General features: G+C 36.3%; 1 protein-coding gene across 6 annotated transcripts in view; it reads right to left on the bottom strand.

Moving 5' to 3' along the window:
- Positions 1–16,557, bottom strand: part of MON2 (MON2 homolog, regulator of endosome-to-Golgi trafficking) — a 67,279-nt gene that overhangs the window by 18,901 nt on the left and 31,821 nt on the right. For 4 of the 6 annotated variants that reach the window (XR_003571654.1, XM_027887770.1, XM_027887772.1 and 1 more), the window contains exons 15-27: positions 15,820–15,932; positions 14,472–14,576; positions 14,137–14,217; positions 13,976–14,049; positions 13,812–13,902; positions 12,457–12,558; positions 10,526–10,528; positions 10,210–10,320; positions 9,333–9,508; positions 6,559–6,721; positions 5,886–6,179; positions 4,907–5,105; positions 2,986–3,614 (exon numbers count right to left, since the gene is read on the bottom strand). Coding sequence is in view for 5 of the 6 variants with exons in the window: in XM_027887770.1 (XP_027743571.1) it covers positions 2,986–3,614; positions 4,907–5,105; positions 5,886–6,179; positions 6,559–6,721; positions 9,333–9,508; positions 10,210–10,320; positions 10,526–10,528; positions 12,457–12,558; positions 13,812–13,902; positions 13,976–14,049; positions 14,137–14,217; positions 14,472–14,576; positions 15,820–15,932 (2,141 nt within the window). In the remaining variant the exon portion in view is untranslated. The remainder of the gene's footprint in view (positions 1–2,985; positions 3,615–4,906; positions 5,106–5,885; positions 6,180–6,558; positions 6,722–9,332; positions 9,509–10,209; positions 10,321–10,525; positions 10,529–12,456; positions 12,559–13,811; positions 13,903–13,975; positions 14,050–14,136; positions 14,218–14,471; positions 14,577–15,819; positions 15,933–16,557) is intronic. The other 2 variants (XM_027887771.1, XM_027887773.1) reach the window with 1 other exon arrangement.

Below are 16,557 nucleotides of genomic sequence, written 5' to 3'. Positions count from 1 at the left end.
AGGTGGCCAAGGTCAGTGCCATCCTGGCCTGTATCAGAAAGCATGGCCAGCAGGACCATGGAAGTGATTATCCCTTTGTACTCAGCACTGGTGAGGCCACATCTTTAGTCCTGTGTCCAGTTCTGGGCCTCTAACTAAAAGGAAGACGTTGAGGTGCTGGAGCATGTCCAGAGAAGGGAAATGAAGCTGGTGAAGAGCCTGGAGCACGAGCCCTGTGAGGAGCAGCTGAGGGAGTTGGGGTTGTGTAGCCTGGAGAAAAAGGGGCTCAGGAGGGACCTTACTGCTCTCTATGACAACCTGAAAGGAAGCTGTAGAGAGGTGGGGGGTTGGCCTCTTCTCCCAGGCAATGAGTGATAGGACAAGAGGAAACAGTCTCAAGTTGCACCACAGAAAGTTCAGACTGGATATTAGGAAAAATTTCTTCACAGAAAGGGTTGTCAGGCATTAGAAAAGGCTGCCTAGAGAAGTGGTTAAGTCACCACCATCCCTGGAAGTATTTAAAAGGCATGTAGATGTGGCACTTGGGAACACAGTATAGTGTTAGACTTGGCAGTGCTGAATTAATGGTTGGATTTGATGACCTTATAGGTCTTTTCCAACCGAAATGATTATGTGGACTAATTAGAACTGCTTTTCAAAGAGGTTTATATTTCGGACTGACACTAGGTAACTTTTATTCAATCATCTTAAAATCTGAAAAACAGCCTAACAAAGTGTGTGACAAAGGATCTTGAAAGTACCTTTGAAAGCTGCTTTTAAAACAGGGTGTTAGTTACTGCATTAAGTGCATTTATTTACATTCTTAAGGAAAGAGACCTGTATAAATCAAACAGTAGGGGTCACACTAGAACAAAACACAAAGCTTAAAATAAAATACTCTGCAGATCATTTTTTGTTGCAAAAATTGACACAACAGTTCAATTTCAGAAATTTATGCTTTAAAGCATTCTGGTACTAATAGTTCAGATTTATCTAACAACTCCCAGTGCAACTACTGGCATGGAGTACTCTCTTTTTTTTTTAACTGCTCTCTGTAGGTAACTTTCTACCATTGCTGTTGTATGCAAATACAGCCTTGACTTTACCACAGTCACAGCTAAAGAGGTTTGCATCCACACTGCCTGCAGAGGCAGAATTCAAATTTGATCCCCAAGTTGCACCTGTGTTCTTCTATCTGATGAGCCATCTGGCTCACTGTAGAGTTGACCTAGACTGAATGTAGGGAAGAACTGAGAATAATGAGCAAATCTGGGCTTGAGAAAAAACTTCAGCTGAGCTACAGTGATGAAACAGACTTACAAAAAACCCCACCAACCTTATACTACGGCAATAAAAGATTAGACGACAAGTTCTAATGAGAAATAAAGAGACAACTGAAGAACAGAATAAAGAGTGTAAAATGGGCTCAACATATGGAAGCCCCTTCCAGTCCCATGTTTTTGAGTTGAAATGTCTTTTGTTAGTGGAATCCCATTATAAAATATCTTTATTAAACCAGTTTTTATGCTATTCCAACTGCAAAGTTGTTCTACAAGTTCTTAGAAAATCAGAACTGACCCAAGTCTTCCTGTAGTAGCAAAAAAACCTGATCCTACATGCAAACACGTGAGAAATCTTTTGTTTAAAAGAAGATTGCAAATATTTACATACTCTTCTTTAATTATTCACTAGCTTCTGTGTGTACTCCTGGGAGTATCAATTGATTTCAAGAGAGAAAAAGATACTGTGGCCTGCAGCAAAACCATGTGACATATAGCCTTTGCTCCTCATCAGCACTGGCTGGCTGCCTTGTCATGTGAATTATACTGTGTTACATAGCCAAGAGGAGCAATCACACAGCATCACAGAACTTAGAGACGTCCAAATATAGTTCAACTAATTTTTCTAGGAACTTCAGTGCTGTTGTGTTAATAACATAACTACAGATGGGATGGGAAGTACTGTATAAGTTGAGGTACCATCTTATGGAAGTCTGTATTTGCAAAGGCTTCTAACTGCCATGCTAATCATTCAGACTATGAGTGGGGAAGGGGAGATGTCTCCCTCTCATGGAGAGTTGCTGCTTTTGTTGTTGTTTAAGAAACCTTCAGCTAAAACAGATTATCTCGATAAGAACAAGAGTATAAAAATTTGCAGTTTTTCATCGTGCTAAAAACTCTCATAACCCCTTCTCTGAAAGGCATTAATGCCTGCACCCTTTGGAAATAAAGATCATCTGGATAAGGAGACTAACAAAGAAACGGAAAAATCTGAGATGAATAAATTGAGTGACTAAGTGGGGAAAACAAGATTTGGGCAGGACTGAGCTGCTGGAAAGGGGAGGATACAAAAGGTCAAGCCTGAATTGGAAAAGGATAAAAAAGTAGTGGGCATGGTTGGTGTTAAAACTTTATGTTATTTATATAACCACATACAAAGCTGAGATTTAATACCAACTTCTATCCAAGCAAACTGAATTGAAATTCAAGAAAAACAATTTACTCCAGGGCGTTCCTGTTCCTGCCCGTGGTGGGAGGGATTGAAACGAGATGATCTTTAAGGTTCCTTCCAACTCAAGTCTGTCTATGATGCTGTTTTTATACCTCTGTTTTCAAAATACATTCATTAATATTTGTCAAACTCATAAACTAAAGGAGTGGCTGCAAAAGATAATGATTCTGCTTTGTGAGATTGTTCCCCTATTTCCATGTAGAGACCTTCAACATCAACAGTACTTCAGTATTAGGTAGACAAGTAAATGGCTACAAACACAGCGTAATACTTTAAAGTATTTCTGCAATCAACCAAAACTATGTTTCATAAAGATTACAACCCTCCTGTCAATGCAGAGCCCCTGGGTTGCAACAGGAATGGAGATCTGATTGTTCTAATACTGTGCAATTATAAATAATTTTAAAAATCATATTTAAGTCCCTCACTATAGTTCTGAGAAGTGAGACACAGTATAGTTTACCTTTCACCACAAATCAGAAGTCGCATTATTACCTTTTGTAAAACATCTAAAGCTGTAAGCACTGCTTCTTGTAAACTTGTCAAAACTGCTTCAGTGTAAGATGGAAGGATGAAAGGGGAAGCATCTGAACTGATTGGAACTGAAACAGCACCGTGCAAAATGACACCCAGCTTTTGGAGATCATCCATGCTGAAACCAGTTTTGATGTGTTGGTAAAGAGCTGGGAATATCTGAATTAAAGCTGTAAGAAAAGGCTGGCTGGGAATGAAAGTCAATTTATCACAAGTAATCGGAGGCCTTGTACTTTCAGAACCAATCCTATACCAGCTGTTCCAGGCTGCCCACCAGAGATTCAAATCTTCAATCTCATCTGTTATTACAGGCGGTTCAGATCCATTATATCTTCCTATTCTTTCTCCTATGGAGTCAGTTCTCATGAATGATCTACCAAGACTAGTGGCAGTTGTTGTCCCTACCACCAGAGGTACAGAAACATTGATGGCAGGTGGTGTCTCAGGCTTCTCAGAGTCTCGAACGGGAGAAACAATTTGTAAGATCTCCTGGAAGCTTTTCAGAGCAGCCAAGGAAACCTCATTATTTTTGCTGAGTGCTGCTGATTGGATGTGATCAAGAAGAACATCCCAGGCTTGAGAAAAGTCTCCTATTTAAAAAAGAGAGAGGGGGGAAAAAAATCAACTTGGAACTATTCCCATTCCCACCCACTCTACCTCTCTAAAAGGCTTTTCATGTACTTGTTACTCTCATAGACAGAAAGTTCAGTAGATTAGATGTTGGCTTGAGTGGCTTTTATAACATAGATCAGTTCAATCATGACCAGGAAGAATGAACATGACAGAGAAACACAGAAATATGAAGAATGAAACAATATTCTATGTTCATGTTATATTTGCTAGCAAAAAAATCACATACTACATCCCATACCAGTAAAATAAGTTTTCATTATTCAGTATAGCGAAACACATTTATTCTTATACATACCAGATGCCTGTTGATTTCAAAAAGGGTTAAGCACACACAAGGAATTAAGGTCAAATCTATAGCCATGCAATGTATTTATAAAGAATGGATTTTAAAATGCCCTGATAATTGTACTGTGGAAAGATTTCATTTGGGGCATTTCAGTTTTTCATTAAATTTAGCCTCAACCTTCAATTTTCTATTATTTTAATTACAGGGTTTGAATAATTAAAATAGTTTTAATTTTTTTATTCAGTTTTAACTCAAGTTTAATATAGTTTAAAATCCACCACATTTCTGCAAATGATCAATAGTCTTGATAGCTATTAATATGTTGATATCACAACAACCAAAATGAAATAAATTACAATATATTTCTAGTTAGTATATATTAATTGTATACTATAGGATGGTGAAGGTATATTAACGTTATGAGGACTTCGATTTGCAAGCTATACATTCTCTATTTCTTTTTCACTTTCTCCTTGTAGAAATTACCAAGCTATTGTAAAATATTACTGCATACAGCTGAAAAATGTAAATGCTCGATAATCCACTGACTTTACAGGTGAGTTCTCTTTACATTCTAAGAGTACAATTAAACTTGACACACTGATGCCACAGAAGAGTTCAGGCAAGTGTTGCATAACCTTAGAAAGACAAAAAGAAAAGTATGTTCTGACAACCAAAAGAAGAGAAAAATTATTATTGTTATCAGGCTACTGTAATTTAAAGCTATCTGGCACCCAGAATTGTGACTACTGAGATTTATTTGAGGAGATGAAATCTGTAGTTAAAATTTTTGACTTTAAGGAGCACGAATTAGTAACTCCCTAATTGTCCTAACATTTGAGGTGAGACACAACAAAACACACTTTCAAGCTAACATTAAGATTCTTGCCCAGTACTTTAACAGAAAAAATATACAAAAGCAGGAAGTTTATTACTGTATCTTTCAGTAACTACAAATTTTACCTAAAGGCTGCAGTAAGTATCTCCTGGTGTTAAATATTCTTGCAACTCCAGCCAGGGTTAATACCCATGTCTCGGCCCACTGTTTCTCCGCTGTATCCCTTGAATGATGGATGAGAATGTTGCCTCCTCCTGATTCAATCTTCTCTTTGTCAGCTGTGGTAGAAGATTCTCGAACTCTATCCAACAGGTGAAATAAAACCTGTGATAGTCAGAAAAAAAAAGAGGAAAAATGCAACTTTTCAAACAACATAGTTGTATTCATAGTAAACCAACTAAAAATAGTAATTTTCCCACTATCCTTTCTGTCACTGTCTCGCTGAAAATTCCCTTGTTCTAAACAGTCTCCACAGCAGCCAACATTATGAATCAGTCAACTGATGGCCAGTTGAGAAGGCTTAGAAATAGCACAATCAAACCCCCCAGGGAACAGTGTTAATGCTAACAGAAGGCTAAACCCAGCAGATTCCTGGTTTCAGAACCAGGAAGGTTCAATAGGTACAACAAGCAGGCTCAAATATAGCCTAATTTTTCCATAAAGCACAACAAACATGACTGTGACTAAGAACAGGGCATTTGACAGATCCCCTCAAAAGAAGAGTCAAAACAGAGCACAAAGCAAGGCTCCATCTAACATCAGGTCAGCCCAATCACATGACCATCAAACATCTCCATTTTCACACAAAGAAATAAGTCATTCATTCTTGCAGGAAGGAAACAGTCTTTTAATCCAACTCATGAGTAAGAAATAAATAATCAAGACAGGAAAATTACATTTCAAAAGAGGTTTCAAAGGTCAGAGAAGAGAAAGTGTAAAAAACATTTCCAAAACCTGAGAAATCAGATTTCTGCCACAATGTAACTTTGAAAAAGTCTAAATAAGTTATGTAACTGATAATGGTCATTAAATGGTGAATGCTCCATTGTTATTGAAATGTGAATGCTATTTACAAAACCTTCAGTGGAATCTTACACATCATACCTTCCATATTACTGTGTGCCATGTTGAATGCTGCAGTAAAGTTCCATGAGCACCAATAGTGGAAAACAATGTCTGTCCAGCGCTCTTTCTAACTGCAGGTCGGGGATCCACACACAGTTCTCCAAGTTTGGCATACAGGCATAACCAAAGACAGTCAAATGGTGATGCAGGATGAAAAGGTCTATTCAGTACCACTCCCTTTTCTTCCGCCTGTTTCTGCAGCACTGCTTCTTCTCTGTTTAGCTCCTTTTCAATTATTTCGCCTCTTTGGAAAAAATAATCTGAAATATTCCACTACAAAATAAATAACACATATGGTGTTGAACAATAAAAATATTGTAGTGCTCATTTTCACAAAGTATTTTGTAAAGCACATCAAGGTAATTATTTCCCTACACTGATGAAATGAGATCAGCACATAAATATTGCAAGGTGCAAAAAGTATTTTTCTTGTCCTCAGCTTTTAGGCCCCAGTTATACATGAAGCACCAGAAAGGGAAAAATGTATTAAAAGATGAAAAATGCATACTGATGAAAAGCATTGTAAGAACCCCCCAAAAAAAGGTCGTGGCCTTCATTTGTGTCATTGACTACAGACTACTTTTCATTAAAATAAGAAAAGAAAAAAATGAAAGCCAGAAGCAGCATCACTGTAGAGTAAAGTAAAACTCACCAACAAACCAATTGAAGTTAAGCTAATATTTAGCTCTTGATTGTGAAGTCCAAAGCTTCCAGCAACTTCAACAACTATCTGTAGACAAGTACATGGCATTGTTGGAAGGAAGTCGGTCACAACCAACTGAAGACACTGGAATGCAGTCCGTATTAAGGACTCACTTAAAAAAAAACAAAACAAAAACAAAATACACACACATGCACTCATTTCAAATTTCTTCAAGAGCACAGAAATGTTTTGAATATAATACCTCAGGAGAAAGCATTATTAAAAACAAAAAAAAAAATAAATTTAATGTTTTTGAGATGAATTTGCAACATTTTAAATGGGGGTTTTTTTGAGATATAACATTAAGTTGAAGCTTGACATTCTGACTAAGCAGTCCAAGTTAACTTCTAGTGGAGTTGAAGTTTAAAATTTCCAGTGGTCCTTAACTAACTTTATATAGTAGAGTCCACTTCTCTGTTCTAAAGTTCTAAGACTTGTTAGTTCAAATGCGGTAGCTAAAATCCAGATTATAGATATGTCAATTACCTGTTTCAGAATCAGAAATTAATTTTTTTTCCTGATTAACTCAAAATAAAAATCATGTGTGGGTTATTTCCACTGTACTGTAACAGCCAACATGATATGGAATCCAGAGGAATGCACATGAAACTTCGTGTGGACAATAATGGTATAACTAATAATTCTCTAATACGATGCATACTGCACAGAAACATCCACCCTACCACATAAGATCAAAGTATTTATCATTGTTATACTGACGGAGGAAATGCTCACAGCAATACTTTTCCCCACATTCATTACAGGAGACTGTAAAGTGAAACACAACCCAAAATTGCTGCAGTTCCCCCTCCACTACAAAGTTCCAGAGCTATGTCACCTTCAGGGGCTCTAAAAGAAGAGGGGAGGAGAAAGGAAATGACAATATAGTTACACTACTCATTTTGAAACACTGAGTTAATGGGAAAGTAACCTCTCTTTCTAAACTTCAAATGCAAGGCTACGAGAACAAATTCAAAACAGGTCATTTCCCAAATTATGTCCCACATTACTATGTGTTTGGAGCAAGGTTTCAAAATCCTTCCTGCAAGAGGCAATAGCAATACAGCTCTTCAAATCGTAAAACTGTCCTTGATGTTACAGGTGACCACAAAAAAGGTAAATATAGATGCAAGAAACTTAAGCTTATTGAGAAATCTTAAGATTGTACAGGGCTTTATCTATGCTTAAAATAAACAGGGACATCCCATTGAAAAATTCTTCAAAGACAGACTTCCTTTTGTTTGGCAGGCTAGTACTGTACAACCCAGAAGCGAACAACGCAGCAATGGCTCTCAAAAGAGCATTTTCTGTATTTATAACAGCCTAGAAAAAAAGTTCTCCAGGAAAGTAAATAGATTTCTGTCCTGGAATCTAGGGTGTTCACTGTGCAGAGGGAAGATGCTTGTGAAGTAAGTCTTGTGGTCAGTAAGTTGATATTACAAGTATGATAATATTATCTGTATCTTGTGCTCACAGCTGTAACTTAGGTAAGAAATTCAGTTGTTTCTCTTGGAAAGGAGGCTTGCTTAATTTTTTTCTCCTGTAGTTAATATGATGTGGGCAAACAGTGCTACGCAGTTGAAGAAAAGTAGATTATTCTATATGCTTTGTAGGAGGAGACTACGACACAATACAAGATGCTAGTAACTTTATCTGCCAATAAAGTAAAGATTCGAGATATAACTGGATCTGAAGACTGTCTTGAGAAGGAATCTGTGTTGGTTCTCATCCCTCACCAACAACAGTGAAAATCAAAAGGCATGCAAGGAACACATAGCACCAAGTGTGGAAACAGCAAGTACCAAAGATGCTCACAACCAAGAATGCCAAAATCCTCGGTGATGTAAGAACTTCAGCCAGAGAAACAATACTGGTACAAGAGCAAAACCCTTCAAACATTTGAAGGGGCTTTAGGAGTTTTTTATATGGCCAGAAGACCAAATCCGAAGTGGGACAAAAGGAGAGATTCTTCTGATACCAGAGTATGACCTATCCTGCTGCTAGTCTTGGCTAGTACCAAAGAATGAATTATATGGTTTGAGCATGTGGGTATAGTTCTTGGTGCTTACAGTTCCAAAGTCAGATGTTCAATTCACTGCTCATTTAAAAAAGAAAAAAACCTTGCAACTTCATATCTCACTTTCCCTTGTGGGCAGAGGATCAGTCCAGTAACATTACACCTCTGGTGGCAACAGAGTCAACTGTGTTAGTTTGTCAAAGGATTCACCCACAGCAAGTAAACAGTATTCCATCCTTCTGCTACTAGCAACCATTTAGGGAGAAAGTCTTCAAGAAAGAGAGAAAGTGATCAGAAGATGACACTGGAGACTAAGAAGAAATAGAAACAACAGATAAACCGTGAGCAACAGCTGACTGATACAGAATTATCTGCAAGCACCAGACATGTGTCTAGCAGACGCTTAAGATCAAATGAAATGGCACATTGAGTACTCCTCCATGTATACTAAATGCTGACCACAGGAGAGGTTAGAGTGGAACAATATTCTGGTCTTCTGAACTAATCTAGAGAGATTAATTCAGTAATAGTGTGCTTTGGGAAAAATTAAAAATTGTATTTTTGCTGAGTAAAATTTTTCACAAGCCAAAAATTACAATGAAACTACAGTTATTACTGAAGAGGCTATTAAAGAAGAAAATATAAGCAGAAGTCTTTCTACTGCTCTTATCTTACATGATTTTAAAATTTTATTTCCACCACTTACCCCTGATCACTTTGGATTGCCCCCATGACTCCAAGCACCAATGGCCAACCAGGTCCTAAGCTGTCACCCTGACTTTGTAAAATCTGTAGCACACACTCCAACTGCTTGATCCTGATATCAGGATGACTAATGTTTGACAGCTCCTTTAGGGGATTCAATAAAAGCAACTGCAGTCTCTAAAAGTAAACAATAAAGCATATTAAGCATGCTAACATTTAACTGATCCTTAATTATTTGTATGTATAGTTAGTGAAAATATAAAGTACAAATTAAAGATTAAATTAATTCAGTAGCTCACTGATTAAATGCTCAAATTCAGAGTCAGAAAGGACTTTGTAAAATACTGCTGATAAAGGATCTTAGAAAAAAATCTACTTCTCTGGCCCCTGTTCTCCAGGTTCCTCAGGAAGCAGCTACATCATGCTGTTACAGTTGCATAAAAAGTGTCATGCAACTCTACGCTCACCCCGCAGGGCTACACTCAGCTTCCAACTCAAGAGATCTTGGAAAAACTACCCAATGAACCTCAATAAATATATCAGAATGCTTTATTTATCATGGATTGAATAGCTGTGATTTAGAAGGTTAGGCAACATATTTTTTACCTGCCATGACATCACATACATACTTCTAAACATTCTGGAATTGTTTTGCACTCATGAGGATGACCCATAATTTGTTCTAAAAAATGGACATAATATGCAAACATCACCACTCTTTGTTAGGTATTTGAAAAAAAAAGGAGGATAGTTTACTAGAACACGAGGTGATTCTCAAGAGTTACATTCAAGTGTTACAGCTATAGACTTTATAAACTCAATAGTAAAGTTCCTTTACGAATGAAGGAAGAAAGCAGCTGCTCTTAAACTTACTTTACCTGATTTTGAGACAACGGAGGATCATGTCTGAACGTCAATCCTGCTTTAATGAGAGAAGTTAAAGCTTCTGCTCCCCATTCTCTCATTCTGGAGTTAGGATGCTGACAGACCTGAAAACACAGAAATGTTTTGTTTAAAGTCACTTTTATTTAACCAAGATTTCAATATGTATATATTACAAACTGATGTTTTCATTATATTAGAATGTACATACAATATTATAATAATTTTAAACAAGAATAAAATAAATCTCTACATGATAAAATTAGGCTGAATAGTAAAAAAAAAAGAAATTGGTCTTTTGGACAGACATACCTTCTGCATAAGGAAGCAATAGGGAGCAGTGAAAGACACAGAAGGAAACATAATGAAAGTTACATACATAATTCAAGTCAATACATTTTCCAAAATGAATATACTAACTGCTAATTCAGATAATGATAGATTAAAAAGCACCAAACAACCCTTCAATGAATGCCTGAAACTCTCAGGCTTAGCCTTAAGCTACTATAAAACTGTATCACACACTGTTTAACATAAATAAGTGAGGAACATGGCAGTAGTCAACATAGAAAGTGACTTCTATACTCTCAAATACAAAAAGTAACTACATATTGAAGGCAAAATAAGCCTTACACTCCATTATTTAAAAAACTTGACAAAACAATAGTGAACATTTTCAAACTTGAGTTTCAAACGTGTCTTCATTTATCTTTGTCTCCTAATTATCTAAACCTAATAAATTTTGCAATTTGCTTTCTTCAGAACAGAAAAATTAAAACCATTCTGCATATCCATTGCATAGATAGCTAGTGTAAACTGTACCCGCATATCTAATATATTACACTCAAACAAATATGCAAAGTCTACATTTTGACCTCTACATAATTATTCCCACCCACCCTTCCAGCCCTAGCTCAGATGGCGTGAGAAACCAAAGTCCAAGGCAGGATCATAAAGAAGGCTGATAGCTTTTTTTGGTGGAGCATTCTCTTATCAGCCACTAGCCAAACCAAAAACGAGGACAATGTAGAAGAGCTAGCTTCAGATTTAAAAAATGCAGACAAGAAACAGCTACTCTTCTGATTTACTTATATTTTTGTAATCTTAGATTAAAAAAAAAAAAAAAAAAAAAAAAAAAAAAAAAAAAAAAAGAGAGAGAATTTGAACTACTTCATGATGCTCTGAATCTGTCTAGATAACTAGATCCAGAGAGAGGGAACAAATTATTCCCTCAGGTCGTGTTTAATTGAATTTGCAGCCAATGTTTTCTCCTTCCTTATTGTACTTTAACAACTTAGGTTTAAAAGGAAATAAGGCAATACTTTGAAAGAAAATTAAAGACTTTATTTCCTACAAAACAGTGGCAAATTACCCACAATGCATGGGTAACACTACAACAGATTGCTTTCTAGATGAAAACACAGAGTCTCAAGACGTGAATGGTAAACTTTATTGTTTTGAAGGGGGAAAATAAACAAGAGAAGGAGATGCCTACGTTTTAAGTCTTTAAACCCCAAAGTATCCTAATTTTTTCTCCTAGATAAAACAATATGTGGCTTCCATAAATAGAGATGGTCAATCCTTAAAATAATGCACTTGTTTGAAATAATGCACTGGTGCTAAGGAAATACACTCTGGAAAATGAGGAAGAAAAGCTTTCTCCTTTACTTTCTCTAAATCAAACCCTGTTCTTGTACTTTACTCTTCTATGTATCAGTGTGGAGAATTGAAACTACAATTATATTCTATCACCTGTTTTTAGTTTTTAATTCAAAATAGAAGATTTTTTTCCATGATGGAACATATTTTTCACACTGAAGTTAAAATACTGAAGAAACTGCAATAGGATTATGACACATATTTTTATCTTTGTACAGTCTTCTACTAAAGAAAGCAATCAAATGTTAGCTTAAATGTTTTAAAAGAAACCCTAAGCCTTTGTTAGTAAATCGCATCTTCAGTCTATCTCAAAATCTTCCTATATATTTGTACTGTGGGAAATAGTAAAACCTGTGTTACCTTAATTACAACACATATATGGAGTATAATAAATTGATCCTTTAAAAATTTCTGTGTTAAAAACACAGTGGAATTTAAACATGTAAATTCACTTTTAAATTCAAATCGTGATGCATTTCGAGTCGCAAAAACAAGGTGCCTAAACCAAAACATGTAATTACAATTTAGATTTTTTTCCTAATACAAACTAAATTCTAGTACAACTGTTAAAAGCCATTAGTTACCTCCAGAAGGTGACCGGTCAGAGGTCTCCAAAGAATCTCAATCCTGTGCATGTTAACTAGTCCTGTTTCCAGTAATTTAGCAACAGCAAAAAGCGATGGTTCCTTAATAAAATGGAATTTGAACACATGACTTTGAGGTAACCGAGATAATGTCAGAGCGTTTTGTTACATGTTAATTTATGTATTAGGTGCAGCTCGACTCCAAGCACAGCGCTTCGCAGGCTGTGAAGGCTGGAAAGCTCCCACAGCGCTGCAGGAGAAGCCACGAGGGGGCGGCAGCAGCACACCCTGAGGAACTTCCATAATTTTCACATTGTTTTCCACAAGTTTGACAACAACCAGAGCACTGATATTCCTTTCAAAACTTTCGGGTTTACATAGTCCTCTCTCCAGTCAGCTTTATAACATATTTTGCTAGCAAAACAGCCTTTTTCCCCATTATAACTTTTAAAGATAAAATTATATAGGAACAATCTAGAATATTTCATTTAATAATCCTCTTATTCTTTATTTTCCATTGGCTTCAAAAATGCCCTGCAGGAATATGATAACCAAATACATATGAAAATACTTGTTTAAGCTGCTTTTAATTTTATTTTTTGAATGTCAACATATAGTCAAAATTACTATTGTGCTGGAATTATTGTCTCTTCCCATTTCTGATGATTCCTCATTCTAATTTTCAGCTGACTTTAAACACAAACTTCGTTTATTTTAATTCATTCCCTGTTGCTGTAAATGCCAAATATTATAAAGCATGTTTTCTGTCTCCATTATCTCTAGTGTAACAGCCAAATGAAAAACTTTCAGAAACTCTTCTCTGGGATTAGATTATGATTAGGAGCATATATATTCAATCTTATTCAATCACGGGGTCTTTAACCTTTCTGGATAAAGGTTGTTTACTGAGGTTGACATGAATATTATGGTTTTCCCAAGTAAATATGAATTATCTTTTTTTTTTAATATCTTAAATTGTTGGTTTTCTCTGAAGTACACTGTAAGAGGAAATTTAAATGAAAAAGAGCACCTCACAGAACATACTGTGCTACTCAGAATTCCTAACCTCTGAAAGTATTTTAAAAGCTTCATCCACCCACAATCTCATTAATGGAAACACATGACATTCCTTAGTTAACAAAAAGCACAACAACACAAGAATCTTCACAGAATTTAGAAATCATATGAACTATCGCGAATGAAACATTCTCTGGTTCATAATTTAATTTTTACTGTAGAGCATCAAAGGTATTACTGTTCTTAGTATTAGAAATAGTTAGCTTTAAGGACAAACGTACAAGTCTTCTGTGTGTTTCACAAAAACATCTAAAAAGAAAGTAAATAACTTTTTATACCTTATTGTTTCCATAGGCCATATCCATGGCTTCCAGAGACAAGGAGCAAAGGGCATTTATTAAGTGATGTAAAGACACATCATCAAGGTACCTGAAAAATAACTGGTATCAAAACACTGTTTGATATACACACACAATTTTAATTATAAAATGAGGTTTCTTACTGTGAGTTTTCAAAAAGCTTTGAAATCATGCTGGATATAGATGGCAGGTCAGTCATAACTGCTGTAGTCAGAACCTTGAAAAAGATACCGAAATATGTCTTGTAGATTCCAATAGAAAATACTGTGTAATCATTAACTGAAAAATGAACAGTGGTGCTTACTGTACTGGGCCCTTCCACAGCTCTTCCAGGTTTTAATGCACCCCCAACACTAGGCTTCAGTCCCAGAATCCACACAAGATGCTGAAATACAAAAGGATCATTTTCAGCAGAAAAACCTTTTCAGGCAGAGAGGAAACTAACATTATACTTGAACTAGCCAGCAACCTTCCAGTCAAACGGAATTCAAGGGAAATGCTACAGTACTTACTCAAGGTAATTCAAAGTATAACATGAGAAGAATCAGAGCTTCTTCTATTGATCACAGACTAACTCAAAACAAAATTATGTTAAAACTTCAAGGCATAAAAGCAAGGCATAAATATTTCCTGCAATACCTGAAGAGTAGCCAGGACAAGTTGCCACGATGTACCAAGAACGGCTCCATGGAAATGAGCTAAGTTGAGTAATGTCCTCATACACTGGATATTTTTTGAAGTCAACTACGAAAAAAACCACCAACCAATCAATTTACCACACAATTTTTATCATTCCACAATGACAGTGTTTCTAGCAACCTTCCAATTTTTACTAAGTAGCTTAAAGACTACATTTTGTTTGCAGTGGAACAGCGTATCTTTTTTAGAGAATAGTTCTGTATCTCTCCTCTCAGTCTTATCTTACTGGAGTTGAATATGAGTATTTGAGTACTGCATCCAGCTCTGGAGTCCCCAGTACAGGAAGAACCTGTTGGAGCGAGTCCAGAGGAGGCAACCAAGATAATCAGAGGGAAGGAGCACCTCTCCTGTGAGGAAAGGTTGATAGAATTGGGATTGCTCAGCCTGGAAAAGAGGCAGTTTTGGGGTGACCTAATTCCAGCCTTCCAGTACCTGACGGGAACTTACAGGAGAGATGGGGCAAAACTATTTACAAGAGCATGTGGTGACAGGAAAAGGGGGAATGAGTTCAAACTGAAAGAGAGTAGGTTTAGATTAGATATTAGGAAAAAATTCTTTACTGTGGGGGTGTTGAGGCACTGGAACTGGCTGCCCAGGGAAGTTGTGGTTTCCCTATCCCTGGAAGTGTTCAAGGACAGTCTGGATGGGGCTCTGAGCAGCCTCGTCTAGTGGCAGGTGTCCCTTCCAGGGCAGGGGAGTTGGAACAAGATGATCTTTAACATCCCTTCCAGCCCAAACCATTCTATGATTCCATGATTTGATCACTGTCCTCTCCTCCCAGTTTCACATTATTATCAAAAACACAAGTTCAAGTGCTCCAGTTTAATTGCATCTTCTCCACAAAATCGGTCTATCTTAAAAAAAAAAAAAAAAGTAAGTTGACTTTCCCACATAGGCCCATAACAGAGTTAAGATCTAGGGTTTTCCAAATGGAATGGATGGGAGCTTCTGAGCTAAAAGCCAGGAGGAAAAGAAAAAAAAAAAAAAAAAAAAAAAAAAAAAAAAAAAAAAAAAAAAAAAAAAAAAAAAAAAAAAAAAAAAAAAAAAAAAAAAAAAAAAAAAAAAAAAAAAAAAAAAAAAAAAAAAAAAAAAAAAAAAAAAGAGTAAGACTTCTTTGCAGTTAGAGAACTTTGGTATCCAAGGCTGTCTCAAATTAAAACCTTAGGATAATAGTTCAGATGGTCATTATTTGTAAGAACGCTGTTTATCTGTAGCCTATTTCTGAGACATACTGAGATGCAGAAAGAAGTACTTAAGCAGGATAAGATCACTTACAAGTGGTACTTACCATTACTGTTCCCTGTGGCTGAAGAGCTAAGGGTTGCCCTACTGCTACAACTTGCTGGTGAGACTCACTTGAGGGACTAATCATTTGAACATTCTGTCCCTGAATGGAATATGCTATAGGAAAATCGAAAAGAAAAAAAAAAACAAACTAAATTTAAAATCCAGTACTACTTGTAGTATCAACCACCTTCTGGCAAATACACTCCAGAGAATTTTTTTTTCACAATATTAGCTTTAAGGTAACTCGCTTTATGGTAACTCACTTTGAGACCTTTAGTTATATTTAGATTATTATGTCATTGCCTTGCAGAGTTAAAGAGCCAGCAATTACTCCCTGTCTCTAACTATTAGACATTGCTTGCAATACATTAATATATTTTGAGACTGAAATATTTATGCTTAAGATACGAGCATTAGACTCAAGTCAGCTATTGGTAGTCACTGTGGATAAATGGTATCACTGTGTGCTATCATTGTACTCATGCACTCAGAAAATGAGGGTGTCATAAATGCTATGTCATGACGTTTTTCCAGTACAGGACTTCGGGACACCCATTTTATAACTCACCTGTAAAAAGAAGGGCAACCTATATAAAATAACTTAAGTTTTCTGCTTTGTTGCCAGTAGATATTTGTGTGGCTCAGTCATGTATACTTCTTCACAGACTTAGGATCTAATACTACACTTAGTGGATTGGACTGAAGTAAAGGTGCTGGTCCTTGTTCCCAGCCTACAGTG

Source organism: Empidonax traillii, unplaced genomic scaffold (genome assembly GCF_003031625.1).
Source record: "Empidonax traillii isolate 1590-97213 ecotype Southwest subspecies unplaced genomic scaffold, ASM303162v1 scaffold221:size740363, whole genome shotgun sequence".
NCBI classification, from domain to species: Eukaryota; Metazoa; Chordata; class Aves; order Passeriformes; family Tyrannidae; genus Empidonax; species Empidonax traillii.
The sequence above is the reverse complement of the archived record's forward strand: the minus strand, read 5'-3'. Positions and strand labels throughout refer to the sequence as shown.